The sequence below is a fragment of the Ctenopharyngodon idella genome, chromosome 11, assembly GCF_019924925.1.
Source record: "Ctenopharyngodon idella isolate HZGC_01 chromosome 11, HZGC01, whole genome shotgun sequence".
In the NCBI taxonomy this organism is placed as follows: domain Eukaryota; kingdom Metazoa; phylum Chordata; class Actinopteri; order Cypriniformes; family Xenocyprididae; genus Ctenopharyngodon; species Ctenopharyngodon idella.
Window position 1 is genome coordinate 23,724,368 of NC_067230.1, and position 27,137 is coordinate 23,751,504.

Sequence of the window (27,137 nt, forward strand, 5' to 3'; positions counted from 1 at the left end):
TTTAAAATAGCTCATCTGTCTTAAAACCGACTCATAATCAATATAAAGCCAGTGCTTTATGATGAGGCGGTGCTATCGTCTCACTCCACTTTTTACAGGATGTGTGCCTATTTCTTTCTACCTTTCTCTCTCCGTCTGTCACTCTGTCTTTAATTCACTGTCTGACACACAGACTCATGCCTCATCTCTTCTTTTCTGACCATCAAACATTTGGTTTTCACATGATTTGCTACAATGTAATGATTCTTCTTTGTTCATGGTTTGTATTTTAGAAAATTTGTTGTATGCAGAAGTTCAGCTGTAACTAAGAGGGTATTCAAACTGCTCTAAGGTCATGTACACACTACAAAGCTTTGATCAGTTATCATTATCATTTGTAAAGAATAAGGAGTCTTTGCGATATGGAGATAACCATAATGATATTTTCACTTCCTGTGATTGTACAGAACAAACATGGATACCAAACAATGATAGTGACTGATTACCGTGCCATTTGTTATGAAATCATTTATGCTCATTAAGCTGATTTCATTGCATTAACTAGGTGCTCACTTTAGTTCTGACCACACTACATGGATTGAATTAAAAACAGTTGCTGCTACCTTAAAGGGATAGTTCACCCAAAAATGAAAATGTTGTCATTTACTCACCTTTTACTCATTTCTTTGTTTAATTTCTTCTCTGGAACATAAAATTTTTTTGAGAAAAGTCTTTTTTGTTTTGTTCATACAATGGAAGTCAATGGTAACCAAAACATTCTTCAAAATATTGTCTTTTATGTTCCACAGAAGAAAGAAAGTCATACAGGTTTGAAACAACATGAGGATGAATAAATAATGACAGAATTTTCATTTGTTGGGTGAACTGTCCCTTTAACCTTCTAGAAATGATTTCACCTGTTTAATTTGGTTGTCACTCCTGTAATAACTGAACTCAATGTGAACAGAATGGGATTAAATATAGCTGGAGTGTGTACGTGGCCCAAATTTCTTTCCATATGGAATTACTAGATGATTTCTTAAACCTTTAGAAATATCCAGTTTGTTTTCAGCATTTTTTACATTAAAAAAAACACAATAAACTCTTGATCTGTGAGGCTAAATCAGACCTTTGATAATGGGATTTCGGGGCTACGTCTTTCTTGTCCTTCAGAAAAACACTTTCTTTTTTTTTCTTTTTTTACCTTAGTACTGTTTGTTGTTTTGACTGCGTTCTAAATGAGTGGTCTACTGCTGAGCGTTTCTACAAATTTCTTAAACTCTTACTGTGGTTTGTCTTTTTAGGATGCTCAGCACTAAACCGTTCAGTAAAATTCTGCACTAATCCACATCAAAGTTATTCATTTTCATATTTTAATGTTTGTCATCCCTCATAGTCCAAAACAAAATGTGTGAAAAGATTTCAGCCGCACTTTACCACTAGGGTGAGCCAGATGACATACAGTAGACCAGCAGTTTTCTCATCTTAAAAGTTAGCTAGTTTATAGCTAGTTTATTCTTCATTTACCCATGAGGAAATATAGCAGAAAAAAAAAATTCTGGGGCATTTTTCTGAATTCTGTTTGGAAAAACTTGCCCCTTACATTGTTTCGCTGTAAACACAGTCACAGCCTTTTCAAGCTGAACTGAGATTGCTGGATTGTCTCTTTTGTATGATAGCCAAAACCTCAAATCAAAACAGATGAGGATGCTCATTTTCCCAGCAGTCGTCACCTTTTAAATGCCCACCGCCTTTTGCTCGGCCTTTCGCTCAAAATCACGTATGACACGTTGATTTCACCCATGGAGAAAATACCAAGGCTGCCGCTGGAGCCACAAAAGAAGAGTGAAAGAGGTGTTTGCGGTAAGCACAGTTTAGGCTAGTCCCTTTTGTACCTGTTTGATGAACTTGCTCATTGTTTTTTCTTATTTGATTTCTGTTTGTCATCATTTTATCCACATTTACCCATTTTTATCCATGTGTGTTTGTGTTTGTATGCCTGACCATTCATTTTTCTTAAGTTGTTCGCATTTACAATGACGGTGTGATGATACCGATCGGCAAAATGGTTAAAGTACTTTTTGTCTCTAATCTCTCGGCTCATTGTCTTGTACATGGTCACATATGGCACATTTTTGAGAGGTGGATCTGCATCAAACGAACAGCCTCTGTGGAATAGAGGCTCTCAATGTTGGCCGCCCAACCAAAAAGAAAAAACATAGCTATCCCTTTAGCGTTGTCTCTTGTGAAAACTTGTTTCCAGGCAACCCATTGTAGGTCTGTGTAAAGAGAGCCCGTTCCTCTCTTTCCTCTGAGTGTTTGGCGTTCTCCTCACTGCATGCGACTGGGGAGATGCCTTAAATGTTACAAATACAAATCCTCTGTTAATCTCGTGAATTTCAACGCTCGCTCTTTCTCGTTTTATTTCAGATGGATGATGACAGGCCTCACTCGGGCCCGCGCTCCAACCAGCTACGACGTCTCGCCTCCTACGTTTTCTCGTCCTCCACGTTGGAGACCGAGCAGTACCCTCACGCCGGAGGATCCTTCATCCAGCGCAGCCGGTCGGCCGAAAGCAGCCCAGCTCACGGTAACCTCCGATCGGGCTCGAGACGTCACGCTCCCCTGCAGCCGCCTGGAAGTCCGCGCAGCAGGCACTCCATGCTCAACGTGTCCCGCCTGCAGATCCAGCAGATGCTGGCCAAACTAATGAACAAAAACAGCTGAGGAAAGCTGATGTAGTCTCTTCTCGCACACCGATGTGAAAGAATTTTTTTTTTTTTAAAGGACGATTATTTTTTGGGAAAGATGTAGTCTTTTCTGATGCAATAAACTGTAGAGGGCTGTAAGAAGGTAACGACGTATTAAAGGGAATGCCGCGCTTTTACACACGCTGTTCATATCTCGCACTTTCTGCTTGTTATGAACAAACAATTTAATCATTTCAGTCACTCAGTTATATAACAATAAAGATAATTATAGCCAAAATTCATTATCTGCATTGGCTATTTGTGTACCTCAGTTGCATGTGTGTTGCATTTCTGCATTGCAGCTGTGGTGAACTTGAAACATACATGAAGTGACCCACTGCCTTTAATATGCAAGCTATTTCATTGTCTTCCATGCAAAAAAAAACACATCAAAACATTTTTTGTTCCTTGTTCGATATTTTTAGTATTATAACACATTCTGAGCCATCATCCATAGTACATAATGTTCCTTACATACACAGGCTTTCAATTTTACACAAAATATAATTTTTTTTCTGTGCTCTAAAGGTGCTTTGCCTCACAAAAGAGATGTTATGCAAGTTGAAAGAACATGTTTTAAATATAAAATGGAACCATGGGAGCAAAAGGGAATAATATGTCTACGCTTTTATAACCAATAGAGTGGCATGCTGGAGTCTGGTTATCTTTTACAAACTAAATATGAGTCGGCTCTTGTGTTGTAAATGAAAGATCAGCACGCATTTTGGTTTCTCTGCCGCTGATTAAAATTAGTATAGCCATAAAGTAAGCAAAAGCAAAAAATATATATATGTACAGTATATATATATGAAAGCAGTTTCCATTTAATAGCATCTTTTCTTTTAAATGTTTAGGAAGGTGTGTAGATAAAAGCTTCCATATCATATATTTATGTGCATAGAGCTTTGAATGCACCATGTAAGCATTATCTCTCATTGAATACCTCCTAGTTAGTCTTGGGTTGGATGCACAGTTTTGTGTTGTATGTTATTGAGTAGCAAATGTATATGTGTGAGACTGCTGTAGGGTCTTTTGAGTACTGTTTTTCACTATTGCACTTTAAAAAAGACACCGAATTGGAGCCATAGCTGTTTCCTTGGCGATGTGGGACAAAAAATGTGATTGATTGCAATAAGATGTGAATGGTGGTTTTGAATTGAGAGGTACAAGATTGTCATTTTCTCAATTAAAATCCACCAGTGTTTATACTGAAAAGGAGAACTGAAAAAAGGGCATATTCTAGAAAATATTATGTACATTAGACTTGTAGTGATTAAATAGCACCTTCGTTGAATAATCTTCATTTTATGGAAGTTGGTGGGTTAAGTTGTTTCATGCTTAAACAACCTACGCTTGAAAGTTAAATGGCTCTTGTTGTAGCAGGTGGAGATCTTTTGGCAATATAACATAAGATGCATGAAAGTTGATGGAAAATTTACTTGGCTTTTGTCAGGAAAGCAAATAAAATGATCATTAATTGTTTAGAAAACCATTTACTTTCGCTTGAGTTTATTAATATATTTGTTTATATTTTTTAAATTCTAAAAATGAAAGCTTTTTTTGCAAAAGAAGTGTTTAGAAACATGGGATTTCAGAAAAAGTGTATTCAAAAATCTGCTGTTTGTTCAAGCTAACATAAAACTTGAGTCAGTTTTGGAGTGTGCACTGCACCTTTATATGATCACATTTGCTGAACTGTGCATCTTCAGTGAGTGAATAATAAGTATTTGAAACTGTATTAGAACAGGATGATACGTTTCAAAAATGACTTGGTTTCTGTATATGTTTCTGGTACTGTCACAGTCATGGCTTCTCACATGAATGTACTGTTATATACCCAAACAGGCTGCTAACTCTTGCACTTGTTTTGCACATCTGCTTTTGCCTGGTTTACATTAATATTTTCAGCTGTAATTTTACAGTAATGACACCGACATTAACGGTGCAAGAAAAGTCGTTATTGTTGAGACTGTCCAGGTCTGTTGACTTGGAAGTACTGAAAAGACAGTGCGGTTCAAAACCTTGTTTTTGCATGACTAACAAATGAAGTTGGTCCATGAAAGCAAATGAAACTAAGACAATTTTATATGGCTTATGTTATGCCTTTATGTTTCCATGAATTGTATACTAAGTGATTAACAGAGCAAATTCATTGATGTCTTTTTGAAAGCAAAATATTCAATATTTGAAATATTTAATTGACAAATAAATTTGCAGTTTAAGACCATTACAAAATGTTAGCATGGCCCTTATGTTTTTGTAAAAGATTTTCTTTTAGTGTATATGTACTGTTTACAACATTTTCTAAAGCCTTTTATTTTATCTCTACCAGAACATCTGCATGTGATGCTCTGAAATACCAAAAAGAAAGTCATTAAGTCTATTAAATCCCACTAAACTGCTCTTATGAGTTTTTTTTATGGTTTTACTTTCTGCCTATACACAATGCCTTTGTCACAATAACACCTTTTAGATGGAGGAAATGCTGTATCATAGCTGTAATGTGCATGTTGTATGATATACTGCTGATTGCAGGGTCATTCTATATAATGTATATAGTGAGATGTGATGGATCAAGGATGTTTGGAGCATAATCATGCCCGCAGGGAGTAATAATCTTAGCTTGGTGTTGTGAGAAGCTTCACATGAACTACAATGAACTCTATTATGTTGATACCGATACACAGCTCAAAAGCAACAATGTACACAGACCAACAGACAAGCTCTTGAAGGAGCTGATACAAGCACCGACTGTTGTCAATATTTACTGTATTCTGTATATTTGCAATTAAAAACAACTATGTGTCAATGTTGTGTAAGTTGCAGAAGGTTTTATTTTACTTTTTATGTAACCAGGCAAGACATTTAAGAGCAAGGTTTTTATTTACAGTGACAGTCTGGTATTGCTATGTAATGTAAATGGGCTGTGATCTGTTAGATTGATGTACAATAAGCATATTACCTTTTCTATCACAATATCACTGTACAGTATGCTTGTAATATTTCCAAATAAAGCATGTATTTTAAACTTTTTTTAAATTATAGGATAAATGTACATATATATCTAAGAAAGAGAAATTAAATTAATACTGTATACATAAAAGCATGTTATCTGGTTGGTTTTAGTCTGTATGTATTGTATAGAAAACCTGTATGTTGGATACACTTGAAAAAAAAAAGCAAAATATGACTGGCTGCTGTAAAAGGGAAAATTCTTTAACACATTTTTGTGCCTTTTTTATGTATGTAATCTAGACAATCTTAAAAAGCTTGTGTACAATTTAAACATAATTAAAGTCTTTGAGAAAAAATAGTTGTGTTGTGTGGTTATATAATGTATAGGAATTACTTTATTATTAGAAATTAATAAAATGGTTAGAAAGGGTATGTGAAAACTCAGTTATGAAGGACGGTATGTCCTCATATGCAGTAAGTATGTGTTTCTGGAAGGTGTTTTCCAGGATGATCTCACTGAATCAAAATCTCATAGTTTTTCTTACATTGCCTTACCAATATGGCAGCATTGTAACTTTTGCATTTTTATGTTATCTTTTAGGGCCCAACCCCGAGTGAGCCCCTATTGTCACCTACTGACTACAGGACTAAATCCCCATCCTCTGAGAAGGAGATGTTCCATATCCTTCCTAAACTGCAGGCTAAGAGAGCAGACTTCCTCACCGTCATGCTTACAGGAAGCCTACACCAGCGACGGGCCTTCACAGCCACACCCCCTGAGACACAAGATGAAGGACCCAGAGATGACGATGTCACGAAGAGTGAATCTAGCAGTGGCGCAAGCGAAAAGAGCACTGAACGTAGTCAAGATGGGGCTCCTTCCACCTTAGTGGCCGATGATCTGCACAAGGAGCCAAAAGAACCGGGTTCTGTTGCTGAGGTAGATCCTGACCAAGAAGACGTCTCGAACACGCTTGTTTTGTTTTCACCAGGAGACACGAAGAAGTCTCCAAATGTTATAAATGTGACTGATGTAGATCAAGGTGTGGCGGGATCTGATGCCCCTCAAAATGAGCAGTTGGATGAAGTTGGTCGATTAGAGGTACAGGTCCAGGAAGACATAAAGCAGGCAGAGAGGTCTTCAGATGCAAGGCAACCTGATGCAATTGGTGTTGACCCATCCATACAAATATCTAAACCGGTGATAACCATCTCAACAAATTCGGTAGCCTCAGCCTCAATTGCATCACCCCCTTTCTCCAAAGTGGAGCGAACTTTTGTACACATTGCAGAGACATCCCATATGAATGTCATGTCTTCCAGTGGTGCACAGGTTCATGAAGTTTTAGAGGTGGTTGAAGGCAAATCACAATCCAAGCGTATAAAGCACAAGTCAGTTCTTTCTCAAGAGCCCGGAGGAGTAGCAGCGTGTGTCCAGTCTGAAGTGACCACTCAGACTCTTACAGAGGAACCTCAGGTACTCAGTGTTCTGCATGGGTCTTTGCCAAATGAGACTGCTGAAAAACAGGACGGTCTTGTGGTTCCTCTACCCTTAGAGTCTAAGGAACCCATCCATCAAGGTTCATCAATTGAATCCAAACAGGACAAACAACCAAAAGAGGAATATCAAGAGGAAAACACAGTACCTGAAAGTGTTTCTAAACCTCCACGACCAAGGAGCAAAAGTCGAATTCCTATTCTAGTCCCAGAAGAGGAACCAGGATCTGAACAATCCCTGTCCACCAAAGAGCGACTGCGTAGAAGAGCCATGCAGCAAGACCTGGCCCGTCAAGCTGTAGAAAGACAACGTCAGGGCCGCTGGATGAGACTGAATTCCAGGACTTCAACCTCATTATCTTCTGGAGACGAGCCCAAGAGACCTTCAGAGACTCTTTCTACTACAGGCTCAGAGGAAGATGTTCATGTATCTGATGATTCTCTCAAGAAGCTCAAGAAGGAGGCTGAGGAAAAGTACCAAAGTGAGTGGCACAGCAGGATCCCACGACCAGTTACCCCAATAAGGAAGCCTTCAACTAAACTAGTAGTAGTAGCTCCTGTTATCCAACCTGAAGCTGGAAATGCAAAATTAGAACATAAGGCAAGCAATGGGTAAGTTCACTTCAAAATAATGGAATTTTATAACTTGTAACACCAAGAATTCTTTTTAAACATGTTTGACAATCAAGGTTGTGCACCATTTAGAACAAATCGAGAATCCAATTCTGTAAATTCCTCTTCCTGTCATTCCAATTCAGTTTTTAAATAGAATGAAGCAAATTCAAATTCACACTTAAGAATTTAAAGGTGACCTATTATGCAAAATTCACTTTTTTTAAAGGTGTTTGAACACAGATGTACAGAGCCCCACACATGACATGCAGGGGGGAAAAAAAGTAAATTGTGTGCATGCTGGATTTGCACAAAAGAATAACATGACGGTACATGCTAGTCGATGAGTTGAATCAACTTAATTCCACAACAACTATATAAATTTATCCACTAACCATTCAGAAACGTCCAGTTGCATTCTAAAAGTTGTAACTTCTTCCTGGGTCTCTCCATCTGTGTCCGATTCCGGTTGGTTGAACACCGCTACTGACAATTTCTGACATTTTGGCTGCGTGAGATTATCCAGTTTTGTTGTTTTTGAGTATTCGAAGCCCAAGCTGTTAAAACTCCCCCTCTTCTGGAAAGGGGTGGGAGCAGCAGCTCATTTGCATTTAAAGAAACACACACAAAAACTGTGTTTTTGGCCACACCCAAAAAGAGGCAAATTCGACAAGCTATAATAAATGATCACCAGAAACTTATATTACATCTTGTGAAAAGTGGCATAATAGGTCCCCTTTAATAGGAGCCATTTCTTCAATTCAGAATTTTGCACAACCCAGTTGACAGCTTACCATAAGTATGATTATGGTAAATTAAATTAAATAGATTTTTTTTTTTTTTTCACTTTAGGCCAAAAGTACAACCACAATCAGGATCAAGTGCTCCACCACTACACGCAAGATCAAAATCAACATTTTCTTTTTCTACCAAGCCAAGTGGAAGCAATCGCATGCCTCTCTCCTGTATTCCGGCTTCATCTCGTCGCAGCTTAAGCACCACAAACTGCACTTTCTCTTCAACCCGTATCGCTAGTCCCTCACCCCATAGGCTACCCCTACAAACTGCAGTTAGCGAATCTCGCAAGCAGCGGTATGCCCTCCGAGCCACTGTGGAGCTCCCAGTGAAGTCTAGGACTACTACTTGCAGTGGTCCTGCAGAGGACGCCATACCATCACCGAACCAACCCACCAATACACCTGTCAAGAATCAAACCAAAGCTTCTGCTCATGCGAAGAACACAGTACCCGTTAAAAGGGAAAAAAGCACAAGCAACAAAACAGCTGCAGGCAGATAAGACACTGTGACTGCTGTTTACTGGGATTGTTTCTTCTCAATTACTTGAACATATTGCCTCAAAATGTAATCTGCCCCATTGACCAAAATTAATCTTTTTAATTAATTTAATGTTCTTCCTAATCAACGAATGGCTATAGTTCTAATTTTGGATTCTGCACCAAATAATTTTATGTTGTACTATAAGGTTAAACCATGTAGAACTTTCACTTTACTGAAAGTTTTTTGGAATATAATGGAGGAAATGTCACATTTAGCTTACACGGTGCTATACTGTATATGTGTTGTTCTGTTGTGCATATTTAATTTAATATATGGTTTTTAAAGGTGTACTTTATTATTAGTTAGGTGCCAAGTTGTCTTTGACCCTTGACACACAATAATAATGTAAAAATTATTTACAGCATCTAAATCAATCATACCGTATATTATGTGTATTTAGGCAGCACAAATTATTATAAACCACCAGACACACAGAACATTGTAAAATCTGCCACATATCCAAGGACAAATGCACAAATTTCCTCTGGTCTGCAGCTCGGCCCTCTTTGTAAACCTTGTGATGATGGGCATGCCTTGTCTTTAGCTTGTTACAAGTGTTTGATGATACTGCTGTATGCTTGTATATATTCTTTTCAGTATTTCTTGCAGAGACCTCTTTATTTTTTATCAGGCAAAGGAAATGGTAAAGTATTTGGGTTTTAATTTTCTTAAAGGAAAATATTGTGGGTTCTACACTGAGTTATCTCATTTTCTAAGCATGGCAGAAATCACACATTATTAATAACTGTCAATACGGATTATTTCTAAATGAACAATTTCCACCTCTTTTGCTCTTATTACAATGGTGAGATGTTAAGTGAGATTTCTGTTGGAACAAGGAGCATAAAATGATCAAGTCTTAATTGTGTTATATTGTTGTTCTTCTACAATCGACACATTCCACGTTCTTCCCAGTAATTGAAAACATTTACACATTAAACTGCATGACAGGGATTCACAAACTTTTCTGTCAGCCAAACCCCCTTTTTTATTTAAAGTAACCCTGAGATTTTAAGTTAATTTAACAACACATTGGTATATTCATGGTTTTCTGATTTGGTGTACTGACGGTAAACGGTTGGACGGTTTACTGAGTTCACAACTGAAGCACAAGTCTCAACTTTGTTTTATAAATTCATAACGTAATTCTAAAAAGCATATTGTGTGTATATATATATATATATATATGTGTGTGTGTGTGTGTGTTTGTATGTATGTATGTGTTTCTTAAATATCTAAAATTCTAATATTCCAAGTCAAATTAAATTGGCCAAATCTAGCACTAGAAAGAAAAAGTAGTAAAATTACTTTTCTCCTTTACATATTTAATACAGAGATCTCACTTGCCATTTTTCAATAAAAAGAAGGGAGAAAAAAAATGATGGAACTAATGTATTTTCTATTTTCTCTCTCCGGCTAGTCAGGTGAGGGATAGTGAACTTTTAAGGCCTGGGATTCTTCTTTTTCTTGAGCTTACCAAGACAAAGACCTTCTTGTGTCTCATACAGGCTCTGAAAAGCATGACCGGGAACAGTGTTATGATAACATATAGCAATTCAGCACTGCTCATCTCCTCAGACTACTCTCTACTCGCCATTCGCTACAGACCAAACCAAGTGTGTCTCTAGAACAGAGCAAATTTCATTGAGAAGATCTCAATTCTGATGGGTGAGTAGAACGTGTATTCTACAAAGATCTACTTGGTAGCTTATCTCACTTTCAGCTATGAGGTTTGAGGACATCCTTCATGAAATTGGTGGCTTCAACAAGTTCCAGTTTCTGATTCTATACATCCTGTGGCTCCCACGGATCATCCTTCCACTGCATTTCCTGCTCCACAACTTCATCTCAGGTGTTCCACCCCATCACTGTGCCCTTCCTCACTTGGACGACCGGTACACAGGAGGCACAGAGAAGGACGGTGAATCGGCACAGATTCTGGCTTTTGGCATCCCACGTAATGCAGATGGCTCCTTCAGCTCCTGCAAGATGTACCCTCTTCCTTTGGACTTTGACCCTAATGGTGACCTATCCCGACTGTATGGAAACCGATCAAATGTTTCGGTGCCATGCCAGCACGGATGGGTATATGACCGCTCACAGTTCACCTCAACAACCGCCACAGAGGTAAGAATATGCAAGGCGCTTTCCTCTATTTCAGTGGTCCTCAATTCCAAGGCATTGTCAAAGACAACATTTGAAAGGCCCCAAGATATATCTCGAATTTCTGCTGTAATGACAAAGCAGCAATATATTAAAAATAATTTTTAACAATTAAAACAATCAAATTCCATACATTTCAATAAGTATGTTCTTCAGCGTTTACACTTTTAATTATCAATGAATTTAAATGTTTGTTCTAGTCTTTCATGATTATGGGGATTTTTAAAAATATTTTTTATTCACAAATGATCATTTCTAGTTTGGCATAACTAGAAAAATTCATATTCATTATAGAAATTTCCATGCTTTTCCAGGAAATCACACTTAAAATCCAATCATATATCCAGGTTTTCCAAAACCATCACAAGCCTGGTTCTTAAATAAATAAATATGAGTTAAATTATTTAAAATAAGAAATATGATGACAGTTTGCAACTTGATTTTTAGCAGTTCTAGCTTATTTAAAGCATGTTTTGTTATTTTATAAATCATTTAAAGCCATCTTGAGGCCCTCTAGTTGAGAACTGTTCTGTTTTATATGTTGAAGAAATGTTCAGTTGCAGTTCATGCAATTTATTTCACCAGTATATTCTCTAACACATAGGAAAATATATTAAATCAGCAAGTATTTGTCTCTCTTTTTCTAGTGGGATTTGGTATGTGACAACAAAAAGCTAAACCAAGCCCTTGCCACCTTTTTCTTCATCGGAGTGACAATCGGTGCTATCATGTTTGGCCAGTTGGCAGATAAGTATGTTATTTTTATTAATATTATGTATTAGAATAATTTGCTCCATGCTATTTTTTCTATGACCAATTATGACTATTTCTTTCATCCATGGACCATATCCTAGATTCCTTAGGCTCAAAGTTGGTCACATGATTTTTCTACAATAAAGTGTCTTTACTCACATGTCTGAGGTTGAAAAAGGATTCATTCCCCTTGATTTGTTCTGCATGGCTGACTTGTACATATTCATAATCATTCTTTGCTTTCACAACAGAGTTCAAATATTCTTTGTAGTCGTTATTTGTAATGGAACATGTCACAGTTAAACCCACATCCAAAACTGCTTATCTCAGGCTATTTGTGTAAAGAGCAAGAGAGAACGTGCACACTGTTTCCCATGTGATTTTCACTCTTACAAAAAAGGGTCTAATGTGGTTAAATATATCTTTCATATCACTCCACAGGTTTGGTCGTAAGCCAATGATTCAGGTGTCCTTTGTGGTCAGTGCTATTTTTGGAATTGTTGAGGCCTTTTCTACATCTTATGTGATGTTCGCCATAGCAAGAGCCTTGTGCGGACTTGCCTTGACCGGGATGTCTATCACCACAGTGGCCCTGTGTATCTATCCATTTCTTTAATCTTCAATATCCAACATGAAATCAAAACTGATCTTATTTACTTTCTTGTGAATTATACATCAGTGCATGTTGTCCAATGTGTATGTATATACGCTACCATTTAAAAGACATAATCTGAAATGATCACTATTAAAACTCTACCAGATTATTCACACTATTGTTTTCACCAACTCTTTCATGAACTCTACAGGTATTGAGTGGACAGACGTTAAACATCGCACATTTACGGGTACCATTATCAGTCTCGGATGGAGTGTAGGGAACATGCTTCTGGCTCTTCTGGCATATCTCATCAGGGACTGGAGGCACCTCATTCTGGTGGTGACATCACCCTGCCTTGTTGGCATAATTGCCTGGTGGTGAGTGGTGGAACTGCAAGTAAAAGAATAACTGGTTAGGGGCCGTTCACACAGCTTGCGTCTTGCATCTTTTGCAGAGTCTCGTGCGTGACATGGCGTTCTAATCCACCTTATAGCGTTCCCTCGATCGAAAGCCTATGCATTTTTCCCATAGACTTTTGGAAAATCGCAAAAAATAAGCTCTGTTTTTAACAAAGCGGTTATGACACTTACGTGTTTTGTCTATCAAGATGATCTTTACAAGTTAACACAACATTTATACATTTTGAAGCCTAAATAAAGTTGTCAGATATAAAAAGCTAACAGTAGGCTATAAACAGACTATAGCACACCATGTTCGCGGATCAAAGCCACCACCACCAAGCTTCCTCAAACTTTATTTAAAAAACAACTTTATTTAAAAACATGCTCGCTGATTATGATCTGCACTGTGTATGAATACTTATCCACTTTTTCATGAGAAATGCTGTCCAAATGTCCTGATGACGATTAAAGTCCCTGCCAAAGGAAGTAGTCCCTTTTAGCAACTTGTTAGCAACCGCCGTTTTTAAGACACAATAAAGGTTTAAAAAAATCACAAGCGGGTTATAACTGGTGTGTTTTATGTCATAGATCAAAACGTGAAAATATTTAGAGGCTTTGTTAACCACAGACCTTATTTCAGGCAATTTAGCAAAAACCCATTCAAAAAACCCATAGACTTTAGGGCGATGGAACCGGAAGTCCTAAAATGCTAACCGGGGTTTTGCATACAAAAGCACGTCATGTCTGAGGGACTCTATTCCTGATGAGCCTACTGTTTTGAATTATGGGTGGCACTTCTGGTTTGGGGAACTTCCATTCAAAAAGACTGAAAAGAATCCTTTCAAATCATAAGGTTGCCCTACAAATAAAGCTTATCCGTCAGTTTGACTGAATGAGCTGTCAATTTTCCTTCATGTTTTATTTTCAGATATCACGAGAATAACGTAACGCTTGGTATTTTAATGTGACATGTTATAACAAGGATATCTATGACAAGAGCTTTGAAATTTGAAATAGTATTTCGCAACGCTGACGTTAATGAACATTTTTGAACAACGTATGTTACATAATACAGATAAAATTACAACAGTGATACGCCTACCCGTCCATTACTGCTGTGGAACGTATCGCGCCTTTTGGGTTATACATGGTCTGTTAAAAGTATCCTTGTTGATGTTTTTACACTTTTAAATGTCCTTTTAACTTTTGATGGTTGAAGGGTGAGTAGAATAAATGTCATCTCATTGTACCCAGTTTTAAAAAAACTTGTTATTGCGTTCATAGAGCGTTTAACAGAAGTTACACACATAATTCGCGCAAAGTGTCATGAGGCGTTGGATAAAGCGGCGCTCAAGTTAAAATCAGTTCAACTTTTAAAAAACGTGTCTCGAGACCTTGCGTTTTTCCCCATTCCATTGCCCGCGTCTCAAAATATAATTAAATATAATATGAAGGAAAAAATATTGTCAAATTTCTATTATTGATTAACAAATATTAAAAAGGCAAATAATATTTAAACTATATATATATATATATATTTTTTTTTTTTTTTTTTTTTACAAAAATATAACATCTTTTTAGGCCTCTAAATGTGCATCATGATTCTAAGACTATTTTTCTCTTTTGCAAATCATCTGAAAAGGTGGATTCCTGAGTCAGCAAGATGGCTGCTGGCCAATGGCAAGGTAGAAGAGGCACAGAAGTATCTCACTCAGTGTGCTAAGATGAATGGAAAGTACAGTTACACTCATAAACTGGACACTGAGGTAAACACACCTAGCTGAGCTTTCATTTGTTATAACCAATTTTGATCACATCCCTTATCTCTTCATTAAAAACTAAATAAACCATTTGTCACCTATATAATATAGTCCTTAAAGAAAATCACCATTACTGAGGTCTCCAACAAGAATCATTCCTACCTTGATTTAGTGAGGACACCTAAACTGAGGAAGATTGTGCTTTTCTCAGGGATTTTCTGGTATGTGAGGACTTATTTTTCTCCATTGTGATAAAAAAGTCAAAAGCTGTGTTTTTTTTAAAATCAGCAATCTATATTTGAATCAACAGGTTTGCAGTTGCTTTTACCTACTATGGCATCAGCTTCAACATCACTGGGTTTGGTCTGAACATCTATCTCACACAGTTTGTCTATGGAGTCATTGAAGTCCCAGCTAAGGTTGGGACCTACTTCACTCTGGACCGGATTGGACGGAGAAACGGCCAGGCGTGGTCTCTCATTATAGCAGGAGCTCTGATTGGACTAAACAGTATAATCCCAACAGGTACTCCTGCGTTCTTTATCATGCTGCATCTTTGACCTCTTTACCATATTTGATGATGGATATAAATTACTGAAGAATCGTTGTGCTGTTTCATCTGCAGAGTTTGCTGCTGTGCGTACAGGAATTGCAGTTATTGGGAAGGGATTCTCAGAGGCAGCCTTTACCATTGCCTTCTTGTACACATCTGAGCTCTACCCTACTGTACTCCGGTATTTTATTTATTTATTTTTTTAATTCTATTTTCTATTTTTAATGAAAAAATTTTGATAAAATGTAATTGCCAGGGGTTTTCAGTCTTTCATATGCCACTGATCCCCAAATAGGATCATCCTCATGTGAGAGACCCCATCCTAAAATTAAAAAAAACACCCAAATTTATACACTGAAAAGTTAATATTATAAATATAAAATTATTTAACGTTATTGCAATTCCTGTCTTGTTTCCCCTGTCTTGTGTTTAAGGACTCTTATTTTGAAGTGTATTTTTGTTCCTGATGTTTGACTTCCTGTGATTAGTTTCGGCTGTATCTCATTTCGAAAGTTTGCGTCTTCTGGAGGTCGCATTTGTCGGCCGCATAAGTCATCATGGGTGTTTCAGAAAAGTATTTCAGAAAAGTAAACATTACATTGCAAAGTCATAATGAAATTGCAACAATGAGACATCTTTGATGATGAATATGGCCGACAAATTAACAGCCTTCAAAATTAGACACATTTTCCATTTGCCTTGTTTGTTCCCATAGTAAACCCATGTGTGTTTCCATAGTTACCCTTGATAGTCTCCAAAGCAACTCATTACCCACACCTGTTCCTTGTTCCAGCCCGTGTTATCTTGCTGTTTACACAACACCGTTTTTAACTATAAATAAAAATCTTTTTATCCGTTTTGGCCATACATTTACAAGACAACGCTGTTTTGGTGGCCTGAAAATGCAAACTTTTGAAATCAGTTGCAAAAGTGCAAGTTTTGTAAACAAAACCATGTAAACAAAAATGCTTTCTTTGCAAAGTGCCATCGCCAACTAGTGGCCTGACATGCATAATACATTCATACGGATCTGCAAAAATGACTAAATTGGCGTCTGTACGCAAAAAAAGCACAGGAAATTTTTTTTTTTTTTTTTAATCTTACTTATTATTTATTGATTAAACTTTTTTTTTTTTACAGTTTTTTTCTAGACTTTTCCTTTGACCCCCTGTCACTCCCATGTGGCCCCCTGCGGGTCCCTAGACCCTAGTTTGAAAACCCCTTATATAATCCATATATATGACCTACCTCTTATCTTTTGGAATGAAGGAACTTACTCTGCTTCTCTTTACCTTTCATAGGCAATGTGGCTTGGGCTACACCTCTTTTATAGCCCGTATCGGAGGTTCACTGGCCCCCATGGTCATATTATTGGAGGACACATGGCGCTTTGCACCGCCTGTAGTGTTTGCTGCCACTGCAGTTTTCAGTGGAGGTGTGGTCTTCCTTCTGCCCGAGACCACCAATGTTCAGCTTCCAGAGAACGTTCTGGATGTAGAGGAGGGGAGGTATAGTATCAGATCATATATCCAGTATAGAAGGATGCCAAAATAGTCTGCTGAATCAAACAAAATATGAAGTACCAGAATATGAAAATACCACAACAACCAATATTAAATACCACAAAACTGCATATTTATTGAAATATGACACAATGTGAAATATTTGTCATTTATTTATTTATTAAAGGCACACGGTGTCCACAGAATCAGAGAGGGCTGTTGAACTCTCTGAGATTAATTCAGCACCTGCGGCTTTACAAGAGAAGGACTCATAAAGGCGAATGTTGTCAGAAGAACAATGACTCCTTACAGTTCAACATCCTTATGGACAGATGTGAATAAATAACATCAACTACAAGACATTTGTGGCACACAAGGGATAAAAAATGTCTTTGAGCTTTCACAAGACTAAAAAACTAAAAAACTATTAAAATAAGGTGTTTTTTTGTATTTTATCTTCTGTAGCTTGAAAAGAAATAAAACGTAATGGTGCTAATGTTTGCATGATTCTTGTGTTCTTGTTCATGTGCATTTATTCTTATGAGAAATATTAAAAATGTTTGTTAATTTTGTATCATGGAATGCAGTACATATGCAATACACCCCTTTCATAGACTGAAATTTAGAATTGAGAGAGTTTTGACCTTAGAATTCAACACATTGCAAATGCTAATATGGTGATGTTTTTGAATGATACAGGGTGCTTAGACTTAACACCATTTCTTAACAGTATTTGTATTTTAATAATAACTTGCCTATAAATCTTTTTTTTTTTTTAGAGTCTCAAATAAATTATTACCACTGTTATAAACACTATATTGCCAAAAGTTTTGGGACGCCTGCCTTTACGTGCACATGAACTTTAATGACATCCTATTCTTAATCCGTAGGGTTTAATATGGAGTTGGCCCACCCTTTGCAGCTATTACAGCTTCAACTCTTCATCGCTTTCCAGAAGGTTTAGGAGTGTGTTCATGGGAATTTTGACCATTCTTCTAGAAGCGCATTTGTGAGGTCAGGCAGTGATGTTGGCGAGAAGGCCTGGCTTGCAGTCTCCACTCTAATTCATCCCAAAGGTGTTCTATCGGGTTGAGGTCAGGACTCTGTGCAGGCCAGTCAAGTTCCTCCACATCAAACTCGTTCATCCATGTCTTTATGGACCTTGCTTTGTGCACTGGTGCGCAGTCATGTTGGAACAGGAAGGGGCCATCCCCAAACTGTTCCCACAAAGTTGGGAGTATGAAATTGTCCAAAATATCTTGGTATGCTGAAGCATTAAGAGTTCCTTTCACTGGAACTAAGGGGCCAAGCCCAACCCCTGAAAAACAACCCCACACCATAATCCCCCCTCCACCAAACTTTACACTTAGCACAATGCAGTCAGGCAAGTACTGTTCTCCTGGCAACCGCCAAACCCAGACTTGTCCATCGGATTCCCAGACAGAGAAGCGTGATTCGTCACTCCAGAGAACACGTCTCCACTTCTCTAGAGTCCAGTGGCGGCGTGCTTTACACCACTGCATCCGACACTTTGCATTGCACTTGATGGTGTAAGGCTTGGATGCAGCTGCTCGGCCATGGAAACCCATTCCATGAAGCTCTCTACACACTGTTCTTGAGCTAATCTGAAGGCCACACAAAGTTTGGAGGTCTGTAGCTACTGACGTTGCAGAAATTTGGCAACTTCTGTGCACTGTGCGCCTCAGCATGCGCTGACCCCGCTCTGTGATTTTACGTGGCCTACCACTTGGTGGCCGAGTTGCTGTTGCTCCCAATTGCTTCCACTTTGTTATGATACCACTAACAGTTGACCGTGGAATATTTAGTAGTGAGGAAATTTCACGAATGGACTTATTGCACAGGTGGCAACCTATCACGGTACCACGCTTGAATTCACTGAGCTCCTGAGAGCGACCCATTCTTTCACAAATGTTTGTAGAAGCAGTCTGTATGCTTAGGTGCTCAATTGTATACACCTGTGGCCATGGAAGTGATTGGAACACCTGAATTCAGTGATTTGGAGGGGTGTCCTAAAACTTTTGGCAATATAGTGTATCTGAATTTTCCACACACTTACACTCCTCAGTGGCAGGGGGTGCTAGTGCACCACATTCAGCTTTACATGCAACAGAATGAGGCGTAGTAGAATTTCACAGCTCAGCTGTTCGCTGACGTGCTGCTCCTAAACCCCTCAAAGAAGTTTTAACTTTATTAGAATTTTATGATATGACCGTAAACAACATGGCAGACCCAAGACGACCGAATAAGATTTTTCGGTGAGTATTATGTCCGTGTTGAACACTTTTTGAATTATTGTGATGGGAGGTTTGATTGGCTCTCGTTAGCATCGCTGTTAGCAGCAGTTCTGCTAATGATTAGTAGAGATTAAACCAGATTTTCACTGAAGATAGATGTATGGTTTTTACGTACTACTATATTTTAAATTAGATATTCTTTTTAATAATGTTGCGTGTTAAATTGTAAAAAAAATATTAATTGTTAAGTAGTGCTAATTTATTACTGGCAGCAATTGGATAATTATCGTTGCATATTTATGTTATTATGCTTCATTTATTTCAATTTGTTCACCTAGGTATGTTTTTCTATCTCTGATGAAATCATGTGATGTTTGTGTTCTGTGTGTTTTTATATGAAATTGAAGCATTAAATGATAGACAGCATTAATAGTCGAGGCATATTGTGTTCACTTTACAGCTACAAGCCTCCCAATACCGAAACGAACCCAACATTGGAAGATCCTACACCGGATTACATGAACCTGCTCGGCATGATCTTCAGTATGTGTGGCCTGATGCTCAAGGTGACCTCATTCATTCTCTACAAAAACACCTGTGTTTACAGTCAACTGTGCTGTTTACTTCATGAATGCTCACTGTTTATGATTCAAACATGAGCAGAATGATTTTCAGTGATGATTTAATGTTCAAAAAGTGTTTTATTTGTCTATTTTTGCAGCTTAAATGGTGCGCGTGGATTGCAGTGTATTGCTCGTTCATCAGTTTCGCCAATTCGCGAAGCTCAGAAGACACCAAACAAATGATGAGCAGCTTCATGTGAGTTGCTTATGCGTGTTTGTCATTCTCATAATTAATACCAGTGTTTTATTTATAATTGATCTTTAGAGTTTAGTCTACCTGAAGATATTCTCAAATGTAGTGCTTCTGGACTTGTATGCCAAATTTAATATCCTTTTGTACCTTCAGGCTGTCCATATCGGCAGTCGTGATGTCGTATTTGCAGAACCCACAGCCCATGTCGCCACCGTGGTAACAAATAATCCAGACCCAGTAAGCCATCTCAGCAGGGACGGTATGAGAACCAGCTGATCCTCCCACTGTCCTTCTGGAACGCAGGGACACACACTCATCAGCCCAGCTGGCCAATCAGAGGCTGTCAAATTGACCAGTGCAGCTCCTGTTTAACCTTTTCAAGTTTTCTCTGTGCTTATCGATTTTTATGTCTGTGACCATACTATGCTAAAATATTCATGTGTTTTGAATAATTTTGAGAAATAAATGACTGTTTTTGTGCGCTGCTTCAAACATTTCTTTTTTGGCTGTATTTTTCATATATACACGAGTAATTAGTGCTAAATAGGACACTTTGATGTGCGTAACTAGCAGGCGAGATTTTAAGGCTTGATGTTAATGTATTCATCCTGCTGCTTCTTCTGACTATATGTGTGGACAGGAGTTTAATATGACATTTATTTTGAAAGATTGTTTTTCCAAGTATGCTGTAAGAAAGTGCTGTAAAACAGATACAGAACTGTACAGACGTGCCAGATTAATTCCTCTCAGTGTGTCCAAGATGGATTCTGCACAGGCCTGGAGGATTTAAGGAACAACTGGCAATTCATGAATTGGCGTTTTTGGAAGTATTATATTTCTTATTAATAGCGGCAATGTGCATAGTTTATTATTTTGACTGTTGGCTTTATAACATCAGGGCAGTTTCTTCAAAAATCTGTTAAAGAAAATTATGTGTCTGTAACCTATTATGATAGGTTACCACTATGTAGTCTGAGCACTTTTCTGACAATATTATATATATATAATATTATGATTTATTTATATGATAAATGTGTTCTGATGGCAAATATATCCTCTCATTTGATACTATTTTTTTATATACTTAGGCATTAAATAAAAACATACATATAAGCAATTGAGCATGACTCAAATAGTAAGAAACATTATTACTTATTCAAGCTTTTGTGTATCTAATTTTATTTAATTTCTTATGACGAATGTTTTATGTCACTAAGGGTCAAAGCTGAGTAAGACTGAGTCAGCATTTTACCGTCATCTGACAATTCACTCTTTTTTTCACGTCTGATAACGCTTATTGGCTAATTCATAATCTATATAATGTTAAGCCAACCCAATAATTATAATTTATTATGAATTATTATATAAAATGTTATTTTTGTGAATATTTTTTAACGTAGCCCACCGAGTGATTAGTGAAATTCGTCTTTACATTTCTCTTATGAATAATAACGTGTACCCTCTCATAATAAATCTGCGGAAGGAAGAAAAATTATACAACCATACCGTCTCTCACCCACCGCGCAGTAGCAGTCAAAACGCGTAGTTTTAGTCCGCGCGACACTCAGCTCTCAGTGCCAGTACAGTCACGTATTCGTTACGCGCACAGAGCGCGAGACTCCTCGTACAAGTGCATGCGGGTCTCGCGCCACGTATAGTCGTTGGTTTCTCGAGAGCCTTCGAGAGCTGTCACATCGGACAGGAATACAGATATTACGCTGAGAGAAAATACAAAATTATCTGTTTTGTCCAACAAAAATACTTAAAGACAGAATGTTCCGAGCTTGAAGATGGAAATGACCTCCTGCTCTGAGAAAACGGACCTCGGACCATTCAGTTTGTGGAGTTTTATTGTTAGTTTTGTCAGTTATAAACTACAGGTGATCCGGACGGGTCCAGATTCCAGGATCTTCTCAGAAAAAACACAAACCTTTCTGGTAAGTGTCGTGGAGAGTGTTTTGTCTCTTCTTTGTTCACAACCGCTTATTTTAGGATGTTTATACATATATACATTTTCTCTGTATACAAATAATTAAAAATGTGTAGCCTTAAAAATATAAAATTTAATATAATATAAAATATACAATTGTATTATTACTATATTATACTATATTTTATCTATCTATCTATCTCTCTCTCTCTCTCTCTCTCTCTCTCTCTCTCTCTCTCTCTCTCTCTCTATCTATCTATCTATGATTACGTTGGTACATAAATCTGTTCCTGCAATATCTGTGGCATCACAGAAGAATCTTTAATCTTTATTTGGTTGAATCGTGCCATAAAAATACCATGGTTTTGGTCATTTGCCATGGCAAAAATATGGTATTCACTGAACTACCTTGGAGTACAATGTAAATACCATGGAATATAAAAAGTACTGTTTTTACTGCCTGATATATTCACTATACCAAGGTATCACATCAGTACTTTTCTCATCATGTTTAACAGAGACTTTTATATTTGTTAGATGTTCTGCTGCCTGTCTTTTGCTGTTGTGTGATGGCTTACAGCCAGTGTTCACTCAGCAGGTAGCATATTATTTATGCTCTGAAGGGTACTAAATGCAGCAAATCATTTTATTGTGTGTTCAAACATTTTCCTCGGTTCTTCTATTTAAAAATACACATGTCAGCAGCAGAATTGGCTGAGACTTTGAATTTCATCAACCGTTTCTGATAACAGTTCACTCACTATAAAATTAATTTTTAATATGCAGCCATATAAAATGCCCAATATACTGGAGAGTTTAAAAAATCTAGTTCAACCCAGTAAAACTATTCTAGAGTTGGATACTTGACATCTTTGAGTAGGGATTCTGATGGCCATTATTTTTATGGGCAAGTTTTTGTGGTTTTGGAGAACTTTGTAAATGTCACCTTAATTGCATGTATTCATACACACCCACCCACACAATGGTGAGGCTGTCTGTGGGCTGGTGCAATGGAGAACCAGCCCACACAAACAGCCACTTGCTGTAACACACAATGATGAAAATGAAATCATCCAAAATTGGATCTTACTACCTTTTGTGGCTATGCTTATGCTTTACCTCACCATTATAGTGAGATTTATGGTGTTGTCGCTTCAGCAAACAAAGCAAAGAAGGATTCTTTTGTCTTGTCCAGGAAGCAGCCAATGCATCACACCCATTTAAATGAGGAAGATATGTGTTCCTGACTAAAAATACAAAAACATGGATGTCACAATGCTGTCAGCCTCCATGAAGGGACCTTAAAAGCCTTTCAGGATGTCTTCTAGTTCTCCTTTACCTCGCTGAATATATTCCCTGTTGGAACTGGCAAGTGTATTGCAACGGCTTTGCTCTCCATTGGCCAAAAATAAAGAGAGGCAGATTTAGTTAGTTCCATCTCTAGTGTCTGATCATTGAGACAAGCTGTGTCCTTCATAATCACAGCCTGACAACAAATCCCGCCTGTCAACAAAGAGGACTGCCACAATAAGGACTGTAGTGTGAATGTATTCCATTCATATTTTGGCCACTGTGCTTATCTTTTCTTGTGCCTTACTCCATCTGTGTCTTTCTTTTTATCTACTCTGTGTACTTTGGGGAAGGTCACACAGCATTTGACACCTTTTGAATGCTTTGCTTTCAGAAACAGAACTGTAAAAGTGTTATTGGCCCTTGTGGCTCATTTCAAAGAGCTCCAGGACTCCCAAAATCATAACCCCCAGACTATAGCACTGCATTTTTTCTGTGTTATTGAAAGTGTTGAGTGTGTATGTGTCACTTTAAATTACTTTATTTCTCCACCCGTGTCACAGCGGACAAATTCTCCAAACACCGTCAGCATATCGTAGTACCGGAGTGCATCATTTATTTTCACCTGACGTTGGTCTATTGCAATTTGTTTCTAAGCATCTATGCAGCCTTTTTTAATTAAACTTCCCTTGGTGCTTTTTTGCTTCCCTCTGTTTCCCTCTGTACTTTGATTACATGTCGCCTATTTTCCCCTTCACCACCCTTCTTCTTTTTTTTGGTTGCTGTCAGTATTGTTATTATTATTATTTGCAGCATCATGAACACCATCACAACATAAGTATTTTTCAACAACAGCAAAGAAAAAAAAAAATAAATAAAATGCAATAATAAATCAATCAAATTATATATTTTATGCTCAGTTACATTTATGAATAAGTAGTTCTCCTGATTTAAATTTATAAAATACCAAAGTTTACATTTAAATTTTTTCTGGCTGAATCAGGATGTGGAGACGGGAGAGAGAGGCAGGGTGGGATCAGCGACGTTGACATAGACTTGATACAGGGTGACAAAACTGGCTTTATGCTGGGCAGGACCATTGGGGATGGGAGATTCAGCAGAACATCCATATCAAAATCCTCATAATAATTATAATCTGCAGAGTCCATTCGAAGCTCAGTCTCAACCACAGGATTGTGGGTGGGCTTGTCCTCCAAAACCTTGAACTCCACCAGTACTCCTACGACGACACATGTTGCAGCCGGCTCACGCAACCGGTCAGACTCACAATGGGGCTCGGGCTCCAGGGTGATGGTTGGCTCTGTCCTCATAGTAGGCTCTGGCTCGTTCATTGCGGCAGGCTCAAGCCCTCCGTCTGCGGTGGGCTCAGGCTAGAAGTCTTCACGAGTCCACTTGGATCCGAAAACCTGAGACCCGAGCGGGTTCACTATGAGTGGCCTTGGGTCTCGGGTAATTCGAAATAAATGTGCTTTTTCCGAATGGACCCGAGAAGACCCAAATTCTTTTAAACTACGTCGGGCATTTAACAAAATTTTATGTCGGCGCGATGGCCTCATGGGCAGCGCGCCGACATGTAGCGCCAATGCGCTTCAGGCGACCCGAGTTCGAGTCCCGGCTCGTGGTCCTTTCCCGATCCCATCCCCCTCTCTCTCTCCCACTTTGCTTCCTGTTTAATCACTGTCCCCTCATAAAACGCCAAAAATAAATCTTTAAAAAAAAAATAATAATAAAAAATAAAAAATTATTATTTAAAATAATTAATTATTTATTAGCAACATTATGAACACCATCGCAACATAAGTATTTTCCAATAAAAAAATAGAAAAATGCTATTATAAATTGTCAATAACAGAAATACCAATACAATAATAATAATAATACTTATTATTATTATTATTATACAAATAGGGTATATCAACAGCTTCATAAATGAATAGCATAGTATGCATTATAAATCAATCAAAGGATAGATATTATGCTCATTTATGCTTATAGATAAATCATTTTGATGATATAATCAGTAAAATTATAGAATACCATATTTTAAATTCAACATTACTTATCATGAAAAATAAAAGATCTTTTTCTTTGAATTTCACTTCAGTATCCATATTCTTCTTCTTCTTCAAAAAAAAAAAAAAGAAATCACACCAAAAACATTTTTTAATACTTTATTTTTGCTTTTCATAACAGGGAACCATTAATAGCCATCACAACATGTTCATAATTTTCAGAAACAAGACTTCACACTACATCATTTGTGCCAGTACAAATCATACATGTTGTACTCATAGTAAATGAATAAATAAGTGACTGAATATGTAAATAAAGACTTGTCAATGTATGAATATATAAACATGTGAGGAAAAGAAATAAATAAAATGAATAAATAAAATAAGCCTGATAAGAATGCATGCTAATAATATCCTCATACATACACATTTATACATATACACATACATGATCATGCATACTCACAAATTCGTACCATATGCATACATACTTGCGACAACCCACATACGTCTGTTCATACACATCAAGTTAACTGAATAACTAAAGTAAAAAGAATGTAAATAAAGACTGTAAATGACACTTACACACTCGCTCCCTACCAAAAACATTTTTGTATAAATACATTCACCTCTCTACTTTTTGCCCCATAGAGCCATGCTGTCTCCCATGTATGCAGACAGCTCAGTCATCATGGAGAGAGCGCCGTCCTTGCGGAAGGGAGGGAAAGCGCAGCCACAGGGTTACAAATTGCGCTGTCATCCTCCTACCAGCGGGAGCAGTGTTTGTGCCAACCCCACATACTATCATACAGTGTATGACATGAGTAATGAAGCATGCCAAGTTGACTCCTTCGACTACAGCAAAACAAATGGAGGGGAAACCGTGGTGACGGATGGGACACTTTACTCTTTGATGCCCAGTGACTCTCTGGTTCCTCCTGTCAGAAGGAGAGGAGGCCTAGTGGACCACCGTGATGTCATCAAAGCCCACCAGTCCCATAAATTGCAGAGCACTCCACAAGCCCGACGAAAACAATGGGAGTGAGTATTAAATAATGTGTCACATTTTTAAATGTCTTGGGTTAGATGACTTTGAAGTGTACTAGAATAAAAGTCCATCAAAAAGCACCAATCACGTGTTTTGGCATGTTTAGTCATTTGATGACATTTAAGTTTACTGTAATTTTGCGTGAGTAGTTTAATGTCAATGCTAGTCCTATGAATTAAAATTATCAACAGCATAACCTTGTTTTATATAAAATGTCAGCAATAATACACATTTTGATGAGAAAATACACCCATACCATTCATTTTTATCTACCAGAGTTGGTAGGTTTTGGTTGGTTTTTGTCTTACATTTGCAATGTGGCTGATAGATTGTACAAAATCTGGATATTTAAAGGTAAATCTATCCATCTGAGACCTAGTTTGTTTCCATGCCTCCTCTAAAGCTTTCAGGGAGCATGTCTTCTCTCAGACTGTCACTCAAAATATTCATCTCCTATCATATCTCTGAGAATAAAGGGCAGGTCATGTAGGTGTGTGTGTGGAGAGGATGTGTATGTTAGAGCCACAGTGATGGAAACATTGATGGACATAGTGATGACCCCTGCTTCATTTGGACCCTGTGTGTGTGGTTGTGCCTGACAGCAGTTAGTGAATATGAAAACCTGGAGCTCTGTAGGGGAAACAGAAATTGCTTGAAATCTGCAATGGAAAGAGAACAAACTCAGACCAAGATGGAAACATTAATAAGGCAAAAAGGGGGAAAACAACTGTGATGAAGGATATGTTTGGCAAAAATTGGTTTTGTTGGAGTGACGTAAAATCCTGTTTATATTCTTGTGTTGTGATTAGTGGGGGCATGCTTCTCACAAACTTGTCAGCTACAAGTCAGTCAAATCCTCTGCTGACTTTAGCATATAATTGGAGCCCGTCACGATGATGTATTC

The 27,137-nt window shown here is 37.7% G+C and overlaps 4 protein-coding genes and 1 long non-coding RNA gene across 23 annotated transcripts in view; 4 read left to right on the plus strand and 1 right to left on the minus strand.

Annotated features, from left to right (window-relative positions):
• Positions 1-9,994, plus strand: part of ttbk1a (tau tubulin kinase 1a) — a 30,565-nt gene extending 20,571 nt beyond the window's left edge. For 3 of the 4 annotated variants that reach the window (XM_051912788.1, XM_051912789.1, XM_051912790.1), the window contains 2 exons: positions 6,286-7,793; positions 8,646-9,994. In XM_051912788.1, the coding sequence (XP_051768748.1) occupies positions 6,286-7,793; positions 8,646-9,090 (1,953 nt within the window). In that variant the 3' untranslated portion in view covers positions 9,091-9,994. Of the gene's footprint in view, positions 1-2,409; positions 5,763-6,285; positions 7,794-8,645 lie in introns of those variants that run through there. The other variant, XM_051912791.1, reaches the window with a different exon arrangement.
• Positions 9,995-10,133: 139 nt separating this feature from the next.
• slc22a7a (solute carrier family 22 member 7a) lies at positions 10,134-17,757 on the plus strand. Its single transcript, XM_051912793.1, has 10 exons — positions 10,134-11,258; positions 11,942-12,045; positions 12,489-12,643; positions 12,854-13,022; positions 14,689-14,812; positions 14,918-15,027; positions 15,117-15,331; positions 15,432-15,540; positions 16,661-16,867; positions 17,049-17,757. The coding sequence occupies exons 1-10, from the start codon at positions 10,857-10,859 to the stop codon at positions 17,134-17,136; spliced, it is 1,683 nt and encodes a 560-aa protein (XP_051768753.1). The 5' UTR covers positions 10,134-10,856; the 3' UTR covers positions 17,137-17,757.
• LOC127522638 (uncharacterized) lies at positions 11,229-16,788 on the minus strand. The gene is made up of 3 exons (XR_007932644.1): positions 16,652-16,788; positions 12,897-13,035; positions 11,229-11,361 (listed from the first exon to the last, which is right to left on the minus strand). It is a non-coding gene; the product is annotated as an uncharacterized LOC127522638 (long non-coding RNA).
• A 1,169-nt stretch (positions 17,758-18,926) lies between the features above and the next one.
• On the plus strand, positions 18,927-20,426 carry wdr83os (WD repeat domain 83 opposite strand). The gene is made up of 4 exons (XM_051911932.1): positions 18,927-19,137; positions 19,577-19,682; positions 19,838-19,935; positions 20,086-20,426. The coding sequence occupies exons 1-4, from the start codon at positions 19,088-19,090 to the stop codon at positions 20,150-20,152; spliced, it is 321 nt and encodes a 106-aa protein (XP_051767892.1). The 5' UTR covers positions 18,927-19,087; the 3' UTR covers positions 20,153-20,426.
• Positions 20,427-21,496: 1,070 nt separating this feature from the next.
• cacna1ab (calcium channel, voltage-dependent, P/Q type, alpha 1A subunit, b) overlaps positions 21,497-27,137 on the plus strand; it is a 148,039-nt gene continuing 142,398 nt past the window's right edge. For 4 of the 16 annotated variants that reach the window (XM_051911914.1, XM_051911922.1, XM_051911917.1 and 1 more), the window contains exons 1-2: positions 21,508-21,869; positions 25,837-26,226. In XM_051911914.1, coding sequence (XP_051767874.1) covers positions 25,841-26,226 — 386 coding nt within the window. In that variant the 5' untranslated portion in view covers positions 21,508-21,869; positions 25,837-25,840. Of the gene's footprint in view, positions 21,870-25,836; positions 26,227-27,137 lie in introns of all 16 variants that reach the window. The other 12 variants (XM_051911920.1, XM_051911916.1, XM_051911919.1 and 9 more) reach the window with 7 other exon arrangements.

Bases quoted from the DNA above. Each gene is read 5' to 3' on its own strand.
- slc22a7a (XM_051912793.1), top strand. From the start codon at position 10,857: ATGAGGTTTGAGGACATCCTTCATGAAATTGGTGGCTTCAACAAGTTC. The intron at 14,813-14,917 runs GTAAACACACCT...TATATAATATAG, and splicing joins CTCATAAACTGGACACTGAG to TCCTTAAAGAAAATCACCAT. The intron at 15,541-16,660 runs GTATTTTATTTA...TACCTTTCATAG, and splicing joins CTCTACCCTACTGTACTCCG to GCAATGTGGCTTGGGCTACA.
- wdr83os (XM_051911932.1), top strand. From the start codon at position 19,088: ATGACCGTAAACAACATGGCAGACCCAAGACGACCGAATAAGATTTTT. The intron at 19,138-19,576 runs GTGAGTATTATG...TTCACTTTACAG, and splicing joins CGACCGAATAAGATTTTTCG to CTACAAGCCTCCCAATACCG. The intron at 19,936-20,085 runs GTGAGTTGCTTA...TTGTACCTTCAG, and splicing joins CAAATGATGAGCAGCTTCAT to GCTGTCCATATCGGCAGTCG.